The sequence below is a fragment of the Antechinus flavipes genome, chromosome 5 (genome assembly GCF_016432865.1).
Source record: "Antechinus flavipes isolate AdamAnt ecotype Samford, QLD, Australia chromosome 5, AdamAnt_v2, whole genome shotgun sequence".
Lineage (NCBI taxonomy): Eukaryota > Metazoa > Chordata > Mammalia > Dasyuromorphia > Dasyuridae > Antechinus > Antechinus flavipes.
In genome coordinates, this window is record NC_067402.1 from 234,524,918 (window position 1) to 234,546,012 (window position 21,095).

Sequence of the window (21,095 nt, forward strand, 5' to 3'; positions counted from 1 at the left end):
TATTAAAAATAAGTAATCTGTTAAGGTTTTGTAATATGTATATAAATATTTTGTACATATGTTGAGGATTGAAACTCCAAAAAGGTATGCTTGAATCAGACAACCAAGCACTTAAGGCTAATTACCTATTCAATGTGAGATAATGATTCTATTAGCATATATTTGGATAATGATTCTTCTCACCATTGGTGCTTGCTGAATGTTTGGTGTTAACATAATTGTAGGCAAGGATTAGAAGGCAGGATAAGAGAGTCCAGAATGTTTTGGCGGCAGGATGAGGAGGAGAGAGGTTGGTGACTCCAGACTCCAGAATTCAGGATTTTGCTTGCCTGTTTCCTTCACTTCTCCCCCTAAAGACCAAGGACTTTAATTTATCCTGACTCTGGCTGATCCCAAGGCTCTTCAGGGACCTAACCCGTACTGTACATATATGTATATATATTATCCAAATGTAAACATGTTAAAGTGTTAAATATGTTAAAGTATAAATTAAATACAATATAAGTATACATGTCTAAACAGTTATTTTGCTGTACAAAAAGAATCAGACTTTGAAATAGTGTACAATTAGCCTGTGAAGGAAATAAAAAATGCAGGCAGACAAAAATAGACGGATTGGGAATTCTATATAGTGCTTCATATTCATCTCCCAGAGTTCTTTCACTGGGTGTAGCTGGGTTCAATTCATTACTGCTCTATTCTACTGGGAACTGATTTGGTTCATCTCATTGTTGAAGAAGGCCACGTCCATTAGAATTGATCCTCATATAATATTGCTGTAGAAGTATATAATGATCTCCTGGTCCTGCTCATTTCACTCAGCATCAGTTCATGTAAATCTCTCCAGGCCTTTCTGAAATCATCCTGTTGGTCATTTCTTACAGAACAATAATATTCCATAATATTCATATACCACAATTTATTCAGCCATTTGTCAAATTGATGAGCATCCACTCAGTTTCCAGTTTCTGGCCACTACAAAGAGGGCTGCCACAAATATTCTTGCACATACAGGTTTTTTCCCTTCTTTAAAATCGCTTTGGGATATAAGCCCAGTAATAACACTACTGGATCAAAGGGTATGCACAGTTTGATAATTTTTTAAAATAACTTTTTATTGATAGAACTCATGCCAGGGTAATTTTTTACAACATTATCCCTTGCATTCACTTCTGTTCCGATTTTTCCCCTCCCTCCCTCCACCGCCTCCCCCAGATGGCAAGCAATCCTTTACATATTGAATAGGTTACATTATATCCTGGATACAATATATGTGTGCAGAACCGAACAGTTTTCTTGTTGCACAGGGAGAATTGAATTCAGAAGGTATAAATAATCCGGGAAGAAAAACAAAAATGCAAGCAGTTTATATTCATCTCCCAGTGTTCTTTCTTTGAGTGTAGCTGCTTCTGCCCATCTTTGATCAACTGAAACTGAATTAGCTCTCTTTATTGAAGAGATCCACTTCCATCAGAATACATCCTCAAACAGTAGTTTGAAAATTTTTTGAGCATAGTTCCAAATTACTCTGCAGAATGGCTGGATGTATTCACAATCTGCCAACAATGTATCAGTGTCCCTGTTTTCCCACATCTCCTCCATCATTGCACATTATCTTTTCCTGTCATTCTAGCCAATCTGACAGGTATGTAATGGTATCTCAGAGTTGTCTTAATTTGCATTTCTCTGATTAATAATGACTTGGAGCATCTTTTCATGTGGCTAGATATAGTTTCAATTTCTTCATCTGAGAATTGTCTGTTCATATCCTTTGACCATTTATCAATTGGAGAATGGCTTGATTTCTTATAAATTAGAGTCAATTCTCTATATATTTTGGAAATGAGGGCTTTATCAGTAACTTTGATTGTAAAAATGTTTTCCCAATTTATTGTTTCCTTTCTAATCTTGTCTGCATTTGTTTTGTTTGTACAAAAACTTTTCAATTTAATATAATCAAAATTTTCTATTTTGTTATCAATAACGATCTCTAGATCTTCTTTGGTCATAAGACCTCTTCCACAGGTCTATCCTATGTTCCTCTATTTATTTATTATTTCATTCTTTATGCCTAGGTCATGAACCCATTTTGACCTTATCTTGGTGTGTGGTGTTAAGTGTGGGTCAATGCCTAGTTTCTGCCATATTAGTTTCCATTTTTCCCAGCAATTTTTCTCAAACAGTGAGATCTTATCTCAATACCTGGGGTCTTTGGATTTGTCAAACACTAGATTATTAAAGTTATTGACTGTTTTGTCCTTTGAACCTAACCTATTCCACTGATCGACTAGTCTATTTCTTAGCCAATACCAAATGGTTTTGGTAACCACTGCTTTATAATATAATTTTAGATCAGGTACAGCTAGGCCAGCTTCATTTGATTTTTTTTTTCATTAATTTCCTTGAAATTCTTGACCTTTTGTTTTTCCATATGAACTTTGCTGTAATTTTTTCTAGTTCATTAAATAGTTTTTGGGATTCGGATTGGTATAGCGCTAAAAAAATAGATTAGGTATTATTGTCATCTTTATTATATTTGCTCACCCTATCCAAGAGCATTTAATATTTTTCCAATTGGTTAGATCAGACTTAATTTGTGTGGAAAGTGTTTTGTAGTTTTGCTCATAAAGTTTCTGATTTTCCCTTGGCAGATAAATTCCTAAATATTTTATATAATAAGTAGTTACTTTAAATGGAATTTCTCTTTGTAACTCTGTCGGGTTTTGTTAGTGATATATAAGAATGTTGATGACTTATGTGGGTTTATTTTGCATCCTGCAACTTTGCTAAAGTTGTGGATTATTTCTAATGGCTTTTTTAGTAGAATCTCTGGGGTTCTCTAAGTATACCATCATCTCATCTGCAAAGAATGATAATTTGGTTTCCTCATTACCTACTCTAAATCCTTTAATCTCTTTCTCGACTCTTATTGCCAAAACTAGCATTTCTAATACAATATTGAATAGTGGGTGGTGATAGTGGGCAACCTTATTTCACTCCTGATCTTATTGGGAATGGTTGCAGTTTATCCCCATTACATATGATGCTTACTGATGGTTTTAAATAGATGCTACTGATTGTTTTAAGGAAAAGTTCATTTATTCCTATACTCGCAAGTGTTTTTTATTAGGAATGGATGTTGGATTTTATCAAATGCTTTTTCTGCATTTATTGAGATGATCATATAGTTTTTGTTAATGTGGTTATTAAAATGGCCAATTATGCTGAAAGTTTTCCTAATATTGAACCAGTCCTGCATTCCTGGTATAAATCCTACTTAATCATGGTGTATTATCCTGGGAATAATTTTCTGTAATCCTTTTGCTAATATCTTATTTAAGATTTTAGCATCAATATTCATTAGGGAGATTGGTCTATAATTTTCTTTCTCTATTTTCAGCCTACCTGGTTTAAGTATCAGTACTATGTCTGTGTCATAAAAGGAATTTGGTAGGACTACTTCATTCCCTATATCCCCTTGAATCTTACCTTGGTATAAAATATAAAATGTGATTTTTTTCTACCTTTTTCCAGACTCCCTTCCATTTTCCCAGCATTATTCATCAAATATTATTCTTCAATGTTCATTTGATTCAGATTTACTGATTAAGCTATTTTTCAAACAGTACCAACTAATTCTGATGATTCTGATTTTTTAAATTTATAGTTTGAGATCTAGGTCTTTTTCTATTCTTTTCATTATTTTTATTTTGAAAATTTTTATTTTTTCTTCCTCGGGATTAATTTCATCATTTTTCATAGAGCTACAAAATACACGGTAATTTAATCCTGGTTATTAAACTTGGCAATTTAAACGGTAATCTGATGGTATTTTTGATAGGTAAAGTAACTTATAAATATCATCATTTTTACCATGGTTGACCCACCAATAAGTAATCAAAATTTCTCCAATTTAATTAATTAATTTATCTTTATTTCTGTAAAAAATGTCTTGTAGTTGAATTTCTATAGTTCCTGAGGGTGTCTTCATGGTGTCTTCATGCTTACTTCCTAAGTATTATATGTATTCTATAGTTACAGTGATGAATTTCTATTTCTATCATTTCTTGCAGTATTTTGGGGATAACATAAAAATATGCTGATGACTCATGGATTTGCAACTGTGCTAACATTCTTAATTGTTTCAATATATTTTTAATGGATTCTTTTGGATTCTCTAGAGAGATTGTTATCTCATATGTAAAAAGTAATAGCTTTGTTTCCTTTTTTATTATTTCAATTTTTTTTCTTTCCCTCTCACTTTAGCTAGCATTTCTAGAACTACATAACATAATAGTGGTAATAAATGACATACTTGCTTTATCCTTGATCTTATTAGAAAGACCTCTCCCCTTTCTTCATTGTATATAACATTGACTCTGTTTTAGACAGACATAATTTCCCATGTGAAGAAGATTCATTTAGTTCCTATGCTGCATCTTGTCTAAGGTTTTTCCTGCATTTATGAATATAACTACATGGATTTTATTTTGTTATAAACATAAACATATTAATACATGATTTTTCAATTATTTAATATTTATAAATATATAAAACACAAGTGTTTTATATATTTATAAATATTCAGATATAAATAAATATAGGTAAATTATTCTTTTGAAAAGGTCTTCATTTTTCTCCAGAGTGCACTCCCTCTAACTCTCTTGGAGTTTCTCTACAATGTCTTGTAGAAAGATCTTTACCCTGGAAGTTCACTCCACACTTGACCTTCATATATTGGAGTCCTATGGTCTTGCTCCACCCCTATGGTCTTGCTAACTGATTGGCTGATACTTCCCAAAAATTCCACTTTAAGCAAGAGAATCAAATTAATTATGTCTTCATTTCTCTCCAGGCTGCACAACTTAAGACTTAGGCCTCTCAGAATTTCTCTACAATGCTCTTGCTCTGAGCCTCATCTCATTTTTATGTCCCTCTCCTTTTTCAGCTCCCTTTTATGTATTGTCTTTTCCCATCAGAATATTAAGCTCCTCAAGAACAAGAGTTATCAAAGAAATTTTAAAGGAGGGAAAGGGACCTACACGTGCAAAGATGTTTGTGGCAGCCCTTTTCGTGATGGCTAGAAACTGGAAACTGAATGATTGAATAATTGGAGAATGGCTGAATAAATTATGGTATATGTATGTTATGGAATAATATTGTTCTGTAAGAAATGACCAACAGGATGATTAAGAGCAGTTTGGAGAGACTTACACGAACTGATGCTAAGTGAAATGAGCAGAACCAGGAGATCATCATACATGGCAACAACAAGACTATACGATGGTCAGTTCTGATGGACATGGCTCTCTTCAACAATGAATTGATTCTCTGGAGAACAATCTGGAATTATGCCCAAAAAGTTATTAAATTGTGCATAACCTTTGATCCAGCAGTGTTACTTCAGGGCTTATATCCCTAAGAAATACTAAAGAAGAGAAAGGGACCTGTATGTGCCAAAATGTTTGTGGCAGCCCTGTTTGTAGTGGCTAGAAACTGGAAATTGTATGGATGCCCATCAATTGGAGAATGGCTGGGTAAATTGTGGTATATGAATGTTATGGAATATTATTGTTCTGTAAGAAATGACCAGCAGGATGAATACAGAGAGGACTGGCGAGACTTACATGGACTGATGCCAAGTGAAATGAGCAGAACCAGGAGATCATTATATACTTCAACAACGATACTGTATGAAGATGTATTCTGATGGAAGTGGATTTCTTTGACAAAGAGACCTAATTCAGTTTCATTTGATCAATGATGGACAGAAGCAGCTACACCCAAAGAAAGAACACTGGGAAATGAATGTAAACTGTTTGCATTTTTGTTTTTCTTCCCAGGTTAGTTCTACCTTTGGAATCCAATCTTCCATGTGCAACAAGAGAACTGTTCAGTTCTGCACACATATATTGTATCTAGGATATACTGCGACATATTTAACATATATAGGACTGCTTGCCATCTAGGGAAGGGGGTGGAGGTAGAGAGGGGAAAAATTGGAACAGAAGTGAGTGCAAGGGATAATGTTGTAAAAAATTACCCTGGCATGGGTTCTGTCAATAAAAAGTTATTATAAAATAAAATAAAATAAAGTACCTTAGGCAAAAAAAAAAAAAAAAAAAAAGAATGAGAACAAACAAAAACAGTCATTTATATGTGTGCAGGATAAAGAACCTTTGAAAATTTGAGACTCAAATATGTCAACAGCACCATTTCCTGGTCAATAGAAGGTAAAGAAAACTATCCCACAACTGATGGGTATGACCATCAAATCCATGGTGTAGATTATGTATATAACATTATGCCTAGAGTTGCCCTAGATGTGTATGTATCAGTTTAGGATACTGTAATTGGATTAATAATTAGTCTGATGACTGAGCTAATGTGGTACAGTGCAAAGAAATCTGGATTTGGAGTCAGGGAATCTAGATTCATATCCTGGCCCTACTGCTTAATAATTGCGAATTATTTGCATTTACCCTTGCAACCCTATAAAAACTTGGAATCAGCAAAAAACAAAAAAACAAAACAAAACAAAAAAAAAAAACCAATGAATTGATTAAGACCATTTCCAATTGTTCAGCAATGAAGAGAGCCACCTATATCCAGGGAGAGGACTGGGGGAATTGAGTGTGAACCACAACATAGCATTTTCACTCTTTCTGTTGTTATTTGCTGGTATTTTTGTTTTCCTTCTCAGGTTTTTTTTTTCTTCTTAGATCCTATTTTTCTTGTGGGGCAAGATAATTGATGGATATGTATATATATATGTTGAATTTAACATATCTTTTAACGTGTATTGGAATACCTGCTATCCATGGGAGTGGGTAGGGGGAAGGAGGAAAAATTTTGAAACAGAAGTTTTTTTGCAAGAGTAAGTATTGAAAAATTACCCATGCATATGTTTTGTAAATAAAAAGCTATAATAAATAAAAATTTATAATAAAAAAGCATATGTTTGGGGGAAATAGTTTCTAATAATTTCCTTTATTTAATTTTCACTTGTTACAACAAATTCTCATTTTTAATTCAATTTGGTTTGCCTTTTTTTTTATTAAAAAAAAAGGCTTTACTTTAATAATTTTTCTTCCCCTTTAAAAAAATCTAGAACCTAAATTTATTTATCAATTAAATGGAGCACAATTAGAGATATAATGTTTGCCCTAGAGAGAAAAGTTTTGGCATGTTATCTTTTGTCATTTTCTCTGGTTTAATTTCCTAATTTTTCTATGATTTTTTTCCTTTGATATAACAATTACTTAGTTTGAAATTACTATTTGATCTTTTTTTCAAAGACCCTTTATAAAAAAAATTTACAGTGTTGCCAGCAAAAGATATTTAATTTTTATTTTTCTAAACTTATTTTTATTGCTAGCTACAATATAATGTATTTCTAATCATTAAATTGAGCTGACTTTCTCAATTTAGGATATTTAGTAAGCAGAGGATACCCTATAACAGATAAAATTATGATGACACAAAATAAATTGGAATTCACAGAAAATAATTGCAAGATATAAATTTCTTTAAGTAGGGATTTTAATATGAAGCACACCTTTTCTTTCTTTCATATCTACTTTAGGAAGAAGATTCTCTTTTACAGAGCTGTGATTAAGTAACTACATTTGAGTCTGAAAGTATAATTTTAAAAGATCTTAAAGAAACAAAAAATTAAACATAAGGATAGTCTATAACTACAATCTCCTTTCTAAACCAAAAAATTGATACATATACTGTGTACCTCTTTTTTTCTATTGACTTCCTTTTCCTTATCTCATTCGACTGTTTTCATTTCCTTGTTAGAACCCATATCTATGTATATTGTATCTTTTTCTCTTGAGTTTTCATTCCTTTTTCTTTTTTAAGATTCACAGTTCTTTAGGATGCCAAGTTTGAAAGAAAGCCATTTTGCCAGCTTGGGATTTGTTCACATGACCCATAAAATATAACAATATATTGAGTGGGAATTGCAAAGTCAAATCAAAAATAGGAAAGAGGATAGAAGGAAAAAGGTAGAGGATTTTTTACATTCAAATCTTTTTCTAAATGGAAACAAATCTCTGTAAATGTTTGACTGTACATATAGGCTCAGAATTATTCATTTAGCATTTTTTTCTTAAAAAAAAAATCTCTCTTTACTTATGTATATTTGAAGATATTTGAAGACAGTATAAATTTTCTAATTTGATACTTACTAAATCTACTGGGATACACATTATAATATAACTCTACACTATCTAATTGACATATAAGAAACTTTAATTGAAAAAGGGTAAATTGTATTATCAAGATAATACAAACAATAAGTACAAGAGCCAGATTGGGAAAGTAGACCTTCTGACTCAAATGTTCATTCAACTGAACTATACTAGAAATTATCATTGGTCTCTAAAAGTTTCTATTCTAAAGTAGGTAAACAAAGGATTGTAGTAGAATGGAAAGAATTATGGATTTGGAGTCAGAGTTCTGGGTTATATCCTAATTCCCTGATCTCATAAGGCTAGTTTTTCCTTTAATAAATATTAAAACCATCTTAATACTTAATTACCCCAGGATACTAAAAGCTCAGAATAATGACATCATTTCCTGGTTGATTGAATACAAAACAACTGAGAGCTCCAGGTTTTCTCTGGTGCTTTGCTGGTTGACCAAACCAAGGCATGGGAGCTTTATACAGATGAATTAACTCCATGTATCCTATATGCTAAATATCCTTTTCCTGCTGGGGTCAACTAAATCTCCCTTTGATAATTATTGGATGAGCTAAAAGTACCTTATTCTATCAAACACCTACCATGGAACTGTTCTGAATCAGATCCAGCCCAGAACAATGTTCTATGACCTATGTATCATTGGTGCATTGTGGGAAGTAAGATGGGAAAAGGATACCTTGTATCAAATAAGACCACTACAATAAACATCTATTTCTAAAATCTAATTAAATCAGTAAAGAAGAAATTGAGAAGCATTTGTTAAGTTCCTATTCTATGTCAGGTAGCATGCTAAGCTCTGAAGATATAAAGAAAGGTAAAAGACAATTTCTGCCTTTGAAAAGCTACAAATCTAATAGATTTGAATGCATAATTGATTTTGACTGATATTCAAAGGAGGGAGCACTCTGGTAGGGGCTGCTTATGACTTATACAGCATTAGAAAGAGACATCCAACCCTTCAATCCTTGATTCTGAGGAGAGATATAATTATTGCCTTTCAGAGACCTACCTGTCTGTGCTGATAGGGATTGGGAGAATAGTCCAAGGACCAAGTATTTGAAAAGATCAAATATCAGAATTACTGTATTTATATTTAAGGACCAGGTGAAAGAAACCTAAAAATTAAACAATTAATTCTGGAGTGTTCACTGCAATCTACTTAGAAAATCACAAATTAAGGAGAGTTTTATGGGCTACAAGCCTAAGTTTTACAACTTTGATCTAGGTGATGAAAAGATGAACTTCCTTATTAAAATAAGGCTTACAAGGGTTCTGGATAATTGGCAATTCTCTTACACTTTCCCATTCACCCATGAAGTGAAGCAGGTTTTTAGCATGATGTTTTAACTTAATTTGAATTTAATTATTTTGATTTGATTACTTAAATTGAAAAGGCTGCAAGTCATGACTAAAGCAAAAGGAGAATTAGTATGTGACTTTTGATTCACAAATCATTGTGCATTTAATGCAGTCTTTGAGGCCAGTGTATGGTTTGATTTTCTGCTACTTGTGCCAACTTTGGCCTGATAATTAACACTAAGAAACCACAGGTTCTCTACCAGCCAGCACACTATCCATATATGGAACCATTAGTTACAGCAAATGGAGAAAATTTGAATACTATGGATATTTGGTAGTATATTTTCCAGGTAGATCCAGAGAAATAATGAGAATGACACATACACTGCCAGAGTTAGCTCAGAGTTTGGGAAGATCTGAAGGAAAAGAGAAATGGGAGAGAACTATTAGGTTGCCTATCATACTAATAGTCCTCAGAGCCTTTGTGTTGACCTCATTGTTGTATGCTTCGACAGAAAGCTGAATGTCTTCCATTTGAATTGTATTAAAAATATTCTGAATATCAACTGGCAAGATAAGGTACAAGACACTGAGAACCTTTCTTGAACTGAACTGCCTAGCATTCAAACTCTACTTCAGAGAATACAACTCCAATGGGTTGGCCACATTGTTCAAATGCCAAATGTACATTTATGTAAAAGCACTCACAGAGAAGTCAAAAGAAGTAATATAAGAACACTCTTAAGGTCTCTCCAAAAAATTTTGGAACTAATTGTTAGACATGTAAGACGCTGGCACAAGACCACCCAGCATGAAATGCTCACATCAAAGAAAGTGCTGTGTTTTATTCTGGAAAGCAGAACTGCAGTAGCTCCAAAATAAATATGAGATGGGTAAATTTAGAGCTATCTCTACTCCAAGTGTTCATATGGATTATTTGTGCTCAACCTGTGGTAGAGTCTTCTGAGCTTGTATTGGTCTAATCAGCCACAATTAGACATTACATTGATCTATTCATAGTACTGTTACTTTGGTCCTTCTTGAATATGAAGACAACAACTTTAAAATCACATCTGCCTGATATCAACAAATAAATACTTTAAAAGTAGAAAGAGCAATATTTGTGCTTTTTTCTCCAAAGAGAGTTTCAAGAAGAAAAAAACTTACCACAACTAGAACTGGAAGATATATTCATTTAATAAATACTTATGAGGTAAAAATAGAAAATACAATTCATGGAATAAAATCTATTCAAGATAATTTAAGCAACTAGATATCCCAATGGATACACCACTTACTCTCTGTGTGACCTAAGGCAAGTCACAATTTTTGTTGGCCTCAGTTCCTCAGTAAAATGGGAATAATATTAGCATCTATACGAAGGTATTATGAGGATCAAATGAGATAATACTTATAAAGCACTTAACATAATACATGGCATATGGGTAAGAATTAATAAATCCTTCCTTTCTTCCTACATTAAGTATGTGAATTAAATAGTAAATTCCTTCCAAGTACCAGGGTTCTTCCTTGTGAGGGACTTGGTAACATGTACTTCAAAGTTAGAAGCAAGCACAATTCATCCAAATACTACCTGAACATAACACTCCTGGAGTAGAGATCTGAATTAGCTGAATCAGAATAGAAATCAGTGTCCTGGTCACTAGTTGTAGTCTCAGTTGAAAGCACAGTTCACCATTGTGTTTTCTAAGTGATATATTCAGCAATTTCTATGTTTAATAGGGAGAAATAAAATTTGGTCTTAGCAAACCAGTTTAGGTTTGGTTTTCTAAAAAGCCAAGTCTACATAGCAGTCTTCAATAAGATTCTGTATTGTTTTTTCCATGCATAATAAGAATAATATTTATCTTCATCAAAGACTATAAATCATGGTGATCTCTATTAAATGTGTCATTTCCTGTGACTATGAGAAGCTGGAACATATATAATGGCCACATTTCAGTAAATCTTCTCATCAGATGGGATAAACCAAGTCATAGCCTCAAACTCAATAACACAGGAGTGTATCTACCCCAAGGATTCAACTAGTGAAATGGGAATATAAGAACAATTTATTCCAAAGGACATGAAGAAGGTTGAAGTAAGTGCTGTAGAGAGCTTAAAGTTTGGTCACACATTGAAGATGCCAAGGTCATCCACTGCATTCCAGGCCATTGCCAGTCATCCTGACTTTTGTATTATCACTGAACTTTGATGATTCAGGAAGAGAGAGGTTATAACTGCATCATTTAAGTACAATTCATAAGCAAGTCAAGCTGTCACCATATAATGTCCTCTTCAAAATGAAGAATGAACAATAACTGTGTATTACATGATACACAAGGTACTTCTTTAGCTTCTACCATATTTTGAGAGCTAAATCTAGCTTTAATGAGTAAAATTTAAAAAAAAAAAAGCCAACATGTGTAAAAAAGGGTTTTTGAATTAAGAATCAAAAATGTGAGACTGGTTCCAAATTCCACTACCTTATAACTATATAAGGGTTCAGAACTGGAACACGAGAAAGTAGGTTCAAATGAAGGCTCTTATGTTAACCAGTTATGTGAACCCAGACAAATAATTTTCCTTTTCTAAGCCTTTTTTTTCTTCTCTGTAAAATAGGGGTCCAGGATGACATATTCCTAAAGTTCCTTCATTTTCTGAATGTGAGTTTGTAATCCTTCAACATGAACTCATCAAATAGTCTTATCTCCTTTGAGTAGTATAGAAATAGATGCTAATATTCATTAGTCTGTGTGATCCTATATGTGAAATTAATTTTTCTGCATTTCACTTTCTTCATATGAATACAAATGTATTAGATTAGAATCTAAGGTCCTTTACACTTGTAAATTTTATGATCTTATAATATCCCTAATAATTTATAAAACTAGTTCTCTGAAAAGCAATCTTAAGACTAAATCAGAAGCATAAGAGTAGAAGGCTTCCCTTCTGCATGAAAATTCAGGAGTAGATAGGTTTTATGGGTTACAGATTGTGAATACTGAGCAAGAAGAGGTGGTCAAGAAGAAAAACTAAGGAGATAGATATCCAAAAAGCTACACATGTCACCTTATCAATTATTGATAAATGGTACCTTAATGGTTAAAAGGAATACATCACAGAATCAATGTTTTCAAATTATGATACTGGAGAAGACTTTTGAGAGTCTTGATTTCTCAGCAGGAAAACAAGATCAAATACAGTCAATACTTAAATTAATTAATTCGGGCTTTTCACTGGAAGATAAATATTGAAGTTGAAGCTTAAATACTTTGGCCATATAATGAGAAAATGTGACTCACTGGAAAGGATAGAAGGCAAAAGTAAAAGGGAACAGCAGAGGATGAGATGGATAGATAGTGTCATGGAAACAACACTTGGACAGACTTTGAGAGATGGTAGAAGATCAAAGGGTCTGGCATATTATGGTCCATGGTGAACAACAACAAATCTCACATTATTTAACAGCTTACTCCTTATTTTTATGCAGGTAAATTTTCTTATCAAACAAAATCTTGGTATTGATTATGTTTAGTTTTCAAATGCAATTTTGCATAGAAGTCTGTTAGTTTTTAAATTCTATTTGAAGCTTTTGGTTTAGGATGCAGATATCAGTGATACTTATTGCAATTTATGTTCAAAGGAGGAATAGGTGAGTGACTCCTAGATCTTGATAAGATCAATATAAGGTTCAATAATCAAAAGAGGAAATAACTTTAAAAAAATTCCATCAGGTCAAGTGATAACTAATTCCCCCAAATACATTGCTTTTCCCACTGTTGTTTTTAAATCATTTCCTTTTTATTTTTCCATTATATTTTCCCAATTCCTTCCTCCAATTTTTGAATAATCATTTTATGGAAAATCTTGCCAAAGTTCATTCATCTATAATTTCTTAGGATAATTTTCCTACCAGCAAGCTTTCCTTGATGACTTGCTTGAAACTGAAAGGAAAATATACTCAATTTTACATATTCTCTCTCTACCACAAGCTGAAAAAAACATACATTAAAATGTCAGACTTAAAGATTTCCCTTTGATTACTACCTTAGCTCTGTTCCACAAAAATCTTCTTCAAATACCTTTGTGTAATGGAGGTAACTCTAAGTTCTACAAACAGAGGGCAAGTTCTGGTTGGGGTTTATTGTGAAGCTGAAAGAACCTTGACATTGGATAAGATTAATGTAGAACTACATGTCCACTGGGACTCACTTTAACTATATTTCTCATCTTCAAGCTGACTTTTGGTTAATTAATTTTTTTTTATCACATCAATCGCCTAAATCACTTCACTGAGCACAAAAGAGAAGTTACCTCTTTTTCAACAGTTATTAGAGTTATTTTTTCAAAACTTATTTAAATTAGCACCTGACAGTAACTGGGAAAATAAACTGTGCATCCAAAGCTCCTGAATCATTTCTTTCTTGTACTTTTTAATAGAACTGGAATCTACTTCAATTTGATATAATGTTAGAAAAAAACATTTTAATCAGTATCAAAACTTTGTGATATATGCCTATTGTAGCCTGTTGTAGTGGGTCAGTAAGTTCTTCATTGGATGCCTTAAGTAAAGTACTTAAAAGTAAAAAACTAGCAAATGTAAAGTACAATATTAGAATGTTAGGTTCAAATTTAAATCATTTGTCCTCTTTTCATATATTTAAACAAAAAACAAAAGAACCCAAAAGGTAGATCTCCCATGTATCAGTTGGACATTTTCAGAACCAGAGTCTGTACCCTTCCCTTAGTTCTTCTGAACCTCAAGATGATTCCTTTTGGAAAGTTGTTTCCAAAGATTGAGATTATCACTGAGTATCTGATACCCTGCCTTTTATGCCACAGTTACTCCTTCAGCACCAAGATATCTCTTCTGTCCTACTTCTGAGGATTCGCTCAAATTTTATCTTCAAAATGAACTAGTCTAGAGAACATTTTAAAAGCCTTTAATATTCAACAGAAAATTTACTTCATTTTTTTCTTCCTTTATGACCACTTTTATATAGTGCTGAAATGAGCAATGAAATTAGGTTTATCAATGTTACTCAGTTTATAATTAATATTATATGCCAACAGAGCATTAAAGGGTATTTCCAAATATAAAGTCATAAAATTTAAAGCACTTCCAAGCCTTATTTTTCTTTAATTTTCTTTAATTTCTTTTTAGAATTATGCTGACAATTCTTTTCATATCTGATTTTGTTAATTCATTCAGGATTCAAGAATGACCTTTCTTATTAATTAAATATTACTAGACTCAGATTATTATGCCATTTATATACATATGATATATTTATATCTATAATAGATTTACATCTATATACATTGATAAATGTATGTCTATGTGTGTGCGTGTATGTGTGTATAAACAAGAAGACAACTAACACATTTTTCATAACTAATCATACCTGAAGAGAGATTCTCTTGACAACCAAATTTCATTCTGTTTCACAGTTTTGCAGGAGAAAAGCAGCAGAAGCAACAATGTTGACATCATCAAGGTGGTAGCCCCACATCGATTTAACCATGAATAGAGCTTGTTTAACCCATGGACAAAAAGGATGCAATAGCCCATACTGAAAATAGAGGAAAAAGAAATACTGAATTCTATAAATCATGATTATTTTTTTAAATTATCAAGCATTAATTTTTTCTCCTGACTACCCTCCTGGAAGACAAAATAAATCTTATAACAGGAAAGCTCAATAAAGCAAAGTAAGCTCTCACATTGGACACGTCCAACAATGTGTGTGTCTCATTCTGCATATCAGTTTATCACCCTACTGTCAGAAGAAGGTAGGTAGCATTCTTCTTTACTGATCCTCTAAAATCTCAGTTGATTATTGATCTGAATTCTTAAATCTTTCAATATCTTTTTTCTTACATTATAAATATTAATGAGTATTCATTGTTCTCTGAATTCTGCTTTTTTCACTCTGTGTCAATTCAAACAAATTTTCTCATTTTTTTTCTGAAACCACCCCCTCTTCATTTTTTATGGCATTACTTTGCCTTTCTTTATATCCCTAGTGCCTGGTACATGATAAAACACTATCATACAATCTCTAAGGCTTAATATTCAAGATGTAAATAAGATACTGGTAGAATGAATTAATACTTAACAAAAGAAGCTTTACTTAGTAATAACAGAGAAAGTAGGCCCAATCAAAATACAATAGATATACTTCTCCCCACCTTTCTAGTCAGCAGGATAAAGTGTAATGATTTCTACAGAGTCAAGATATTCCCAAAATCTGAAGGATACTGACTCTTCATACGCTGGAATTTTTTATTACATTAAGTGAATAGGAAGCTTCTACTGTGGCTTCCTTGAATCTTAACTCTTCTTCATGGTGACAAAGAATTGGAAACTAAAAGAATGACTACCAATTGAGAATGACCCAACAAATTATGCTGCATGAATATAATAGATTACTGCTAAAAGAAATGATGAAAATAATAACATCAATGAAACCTGGGAAGAAACATAGTAACTGAAGCAAAGAATCAAGTAAAACCATGAAAATAATTGATTCTTAATAACAACACTGTTTAAAAAAAAAAAAAAGGATATGAAGAAGGACTGTATAAAAGTTTTGAAAGACTTAAGATTTCTCAGGGCAATGACTGACCCTGATTCCAGAGAACTAGAGATGAAGAAGATTGTCTATTTCCAGACAAAAAGGTATTAGGTTCAAAATTCAGAATAAGACTTTTTTTTGGACAAGGCCGAAGTGGAATTTTTAAGTGTGTGGCTATGCATATTTGTTACAAGAGCATCTATTAATTTTCATGAAGAGCTGGGAGGAAGAAAGAAAAATCCTTGTTATTGGAAAAAAATTTTAAAGGATATTTAAAATATTTATTGAACTATTTCATAGGTAATTTAAAATGTTTACTGAATAAATTTTCAAATAGTACAATAAATTCTTCCCCCACTTTTACAGAAGACAACATTATTATTCCAATCCTTCAGGCTTATGCAAACTAGTAGTCATCTCTAGAGTCTCACTATTTCTTATCACCTACACCTCCATTTTCAAGACATTACCAAGACCTATCTATTTCACCTATGCATTTCTCAAACATGCTCCCGTCTCTCCTTTGACAAAGTCACCACTCTAGTGCAGGCCCTCATCATCTCACACTTGGATTATTACACTAGCCTCCTGGTGAGTCTGCTTCAAGTTTCTCTCCACTTCAAGGTATCCTTTATTCACTCATTAAAATGTTTTTCCTAAAATGCAGGTTCAATCGTGCCGGGTCTTTGCCATAAATTCAAATGGTTTTCTTTTGTCTCCAGGAGCAAATACAAAAACTTGTGTGGCATTCAAAGACCTTCAAAAGCTAGCCTCTTCCTATCATTCCAGTTTTCTTACACTTCATTCTTTAATGCCCAACCTTTAATCCAGTGGCACTGGCATCCTGGCTATTTCACTAAAAAGACAATTTATTTCTTACTTCTGAGTATTTGATTAATTGGTTGAAATTATCCATTTCTATACTTACTATAATAAGTATAGACCCATGATTTCACTAGGTAATGAATTCTACGTGAAAAATTACCTGCATTCATACAGATCAGCACCTACTCTTTTCCTTAGAGTCTTAAAGAATTGGAAGGGTGGTAGAGGAAAGATAGTGGTGAAAAAGTTTTTATCTTATCCCCCACATTTCCTCAATTAGGATCTAAAGAATGCAGGACATGCAATTCTGATTAGAAAAAAAACAAAAAGAAGTCCCAGTGAATCATTTTTCCAATGTAGTGTGACTTAAGGAGGCACAGAGGTTGGCAAACATTAGGAAAATAACTTGATCAGGAAAGTACCATGGCAGCAGAAGTGGGGAGTACTGTATTGCCCAGGGATAAAAAGAGAGTCAAGCCTCATTTCTAAAATATATAGAGATTTGACTCAAATTAAGCATTCAATCAATTTTCTAATTGATAAATGGTCAAAGGATATGAACAATTTACAGATGAAGAAATCATTTCTAGTCATATGAAAAGGGGTTCTAAACTGATCAGAGAAATGCAAATTAAGACACTCTGAGATACCACTACACACTTCCAGATTGACCAATATGACAGGAAAAGATAATGACGAATGTTGGAGGGGATGTGGGAAAACGGGGACACCAATGCATTGTTATTGGAATTGTAAGTGGATCCAATTATTCTGGAGAGCAGTTTGGAATTATGCCCAAAGAGTTATCAAATTCTGCATACCCCTTGATCTAACAGTGTTTCTGCTGGGCTTATATCTCAAAGAGATCTTAAAGGAGGTAAGGGAACCCATGTGCAAAAATATTTGTGGTGTCCCTTTTTTGTAGTGGCAAGAAACTGGAAACTAAGTGGATGCCCATCAGTTGGAGAATGGCTGAATAAGTTATGATATATGAATGTTATGGAATATTATTGTTCAGCAAGATGATTTCAGAGAGGCCTAGAGAGACTTACATGAATTGATGCTAAGTGAAATGAGCAGCACGGGGAGATCACTATTCATGGCAATAAGATTATGTGATGATCAGTTCTGATGGACATGGCTCTCTTCAATAATGAGATGATTCAGACCAGTTTCAATGATCTTGTGATGAAGAGAGAGCCATCTACTCCCAGAGAGAGGACTGTGGAAATTGAGTGTGAACCAAAATAGCATTTTCATTCTTTTTGTTTGTTGTTTGCTTGCATTTTATTTTCTTTCTCAATTTTTTTCATGTTTGATTTGATTTTTCTTATATAGTAAGATAATTGTATAAATATGTACACATATATTAGATTTAACATATATTTCTACCCTGTTTAAAATTAAAATAAAAAAAAGAAAGAAAGAAAGAAAATAGAGGCCCAGAGTAGTTTTTTTGACTTGCCCAGTGTCATACAATGGGAAGATTAAATACTAGGACCCAATACTCCAATGCTTTAGGCATGGAGATTTGAAAAACAAAAGAATGTTTCATTTCAAAAACCTATGATAGGCTACTGCAGAATTAAAATATCCTGAAAGCCAACTAGAAAGATATAACCAAACAAATCTGAACAGTGTTTGCAATTTTTAAATCACATTTGATTATTTCTCAAGACAAAATTCTTTCCAATAAGAAAATAGAAAATAATGATCAGAAATAATAGTTTAATTATTATTAGGGTTTTTAAACTATATATGTAAATCAGATTTCTGCCTATTCTAATTTTGTTCAAGGAGATCCAGAAAAGATTATTGTGGTACCTAAATATCGTTCTGGCTTAGAACCTTGGATATACTTCACACAATGCTTAAGGAAGAAAGGAAACAAGCATTTACTAATATCTACTATATGCTGGCATTATGCAAAGCGCTTAGCCAATATTTATCTCACAAAAATCATGGAATATTGACACTATTGTTTTTTTTATTTTACAATTGAGGAAATTGAGGTAAACAGAAGTTATGACTTGCCCAGAGTCATACAACTAGTATGTGATTGAGGCTGGATTTGAATTCAGGTCTTCTTCACTTTGGGTCTAGCATTTTATCCACTGGACCATGTAGCTTCCCAATCTGGTTTAGATTTTGATGTTAAGGTTTTAAGCACATCTTTAAATAAGGTATAAAATTAACACAATTTGTATTTTAAATGATCCTGAAAATTAGCCTACAGGGTTATGCGATAAAGGCCAATATAACACAAAATCTTGGATATAACTGGCATTCAAAGGGCTATCTTTCTGGAAATAAAAATTTGAGTTATGGAAGACAGGGTATAAGAAAAAGGAAAGCAATAATTACCTAGGCATATACAGAACTCTTTCTGCCACCACAAAACCCACATTGAAGAAGAGGTTGCTGGCTGGGAGGAATGGGAAAACCAGGAAAAGCAAACCAACTAAAACTTCATTCTGCTTCAGATTCTGCAACACACAAGAACAAAAAATCAATTTATTAGAAATTCAATTTCATTGAGCATTAAGCCATCAACTCATTTTAAAATTCTTGCTAACAGAATGAACAAATTAGATTAACAGAAATTTTTTTTATCTATGTGAGAAAAATGAAAGGCGCTTTAGCAGAAAATCCTACTGAACATTATAACATTCAGAAATTATTTCTGAATTTTATTTATCAAATAAAATTGTATAATATTTATATTGTATAAACATAATTTAAACTACTTCCTTGAAGGCTGCCCTAGGTAAAATTAAGAAGAAGGCATAGCATGAGTTTGGTTCGTCTTGATTCTACTTTCTGGCCTTCATTTATAGCTAGTATTGCCCATTTTAGTACTTCTTCTGAAGCATTCAATGATATTATACTTAAAAATATTATTATAAACACATGCAAGATAAGACAATAGCAGGCAAATGAACAGTTTTACTCTTTCTTACATTTTCTCCCAAAGATCTAGAAAATATACTAGATTGAGGCCTAGTCAGGGAAATTCAAGAAAAAAAATCATCTTGAGGATCAAAGCTGAAAGTATAACTCTTATGTTATTCTCAGGGACATCTGAAGCTCAAACTTTACAAGTTTTCAGTATTCCCTAAAGACACATGTTATAGGACAAAGTCTGATCACCATTCTCCTAGTATGAATTCTACCAATTCCTGATCTGGGTCAAGGTTTATATAACATTCTTTTTTCTTGATTTACATGGAAGCTCACACAATTATTGTATGCTCTTAAATTTTTTTCTCACTCAATTCAGGATACATCCACACTCTTTTCACTAGGGTTCCATACACGTATTAAGGAACTCTGACCTTGTACAGCTTCAGGAATAAGTGTCAAATAGCAACTCTATTGATCACTAACTCTTTTAGGGTCACAGATCCAAATGGTCTGAGGAGAGGATTCGGGTCTGAACTAAAAGGAACAATTCCAAAAGTGAACACTAATTGTGTGATCTGACACTAGGAAAAGAAAGGTGGTATAGAAGAATCACAGTTCCAACTTTTATAGCCCTATCTGAAGCCTGCAGAAATCCCAGATCATAGATAAGCCTACAGTTCTCTTACTCTGGATTATCAGATCTCTTCAAACAATTATTTTTATTGTTGCTGAATCTAAGCAAAAGACAGAGACAGATACAAAGATTAAGAGAGATAAAAAAGAGACAGAGAGAACCTAAGTTCCACATTTAAAGAAATGATCAAAAAACCGACTGGGTTTCTTAGAATCAAAGGGAAAACTAGAAATTGAAAGGATCCACAAGCTACCTCTTGAAAGATTTTCACAAAATGAAAATGCACTATAACATTATAGCCAAAATCCAGAGTTCCCAAGTCAAAGAAAAAATATTTCAAGAAGTCAGAAAGAAGTTATTCACATACAGCAAATCCTCAACTAGAATCATAAAAAATTTAGCAGCCACCACAACAAAAGAGTAAAGAGTTTAGAATACAATAATCTAGAAGGAAAAAAATATAGGTTTATAACAACAACAACAAAAAAACACCTTATTGTAAATATTAAAGAAATGTATCTTTAATGAAACAGAACTTGCAAGAATTCCTAATAAAAAGACCAAAATAGAGTAAAAACTTTGAAGTACAATAATAAGAATCAAAATATAAAAACATGAGACTCTTCTTTAAAATAT

The 21,095-nt window shown here is 32.7% G+C and overlaps 1 protein-coding gene across 4 annotated transcripts in view; it reads right to left on the reverse strand.

Annotated features, from left to right (window-relative positions):
* The window catches only part of TMTC1 (transmembrane O-mannosyltransferase targeting cadherins 1), a 261,821-nt gene that overhangs the window by 94,408 nt on the left and 146,318 nt on the right, over positions 1-21,095 (reverse strand). For all 4 annotated transcript variants that reach the window (XM_051961108.1, XM_051961109.1, XM_051961111.1 and 1 more), the window contains 2 exons: positions 19,286-19,407; positions 14,924-15,091 (listed from right to left, as the gene is read on the reverse strand). In XM_051961108.1, coding sequence (XP_051817068.1) covers positions 14,924-15,091; positions 19,286-19,407 — 290 coding nt within the window. The remainder of the gene's footprint in view (positions 1-14,923; positions 15,092-19,285; positions 19,408-21,095) is intronic.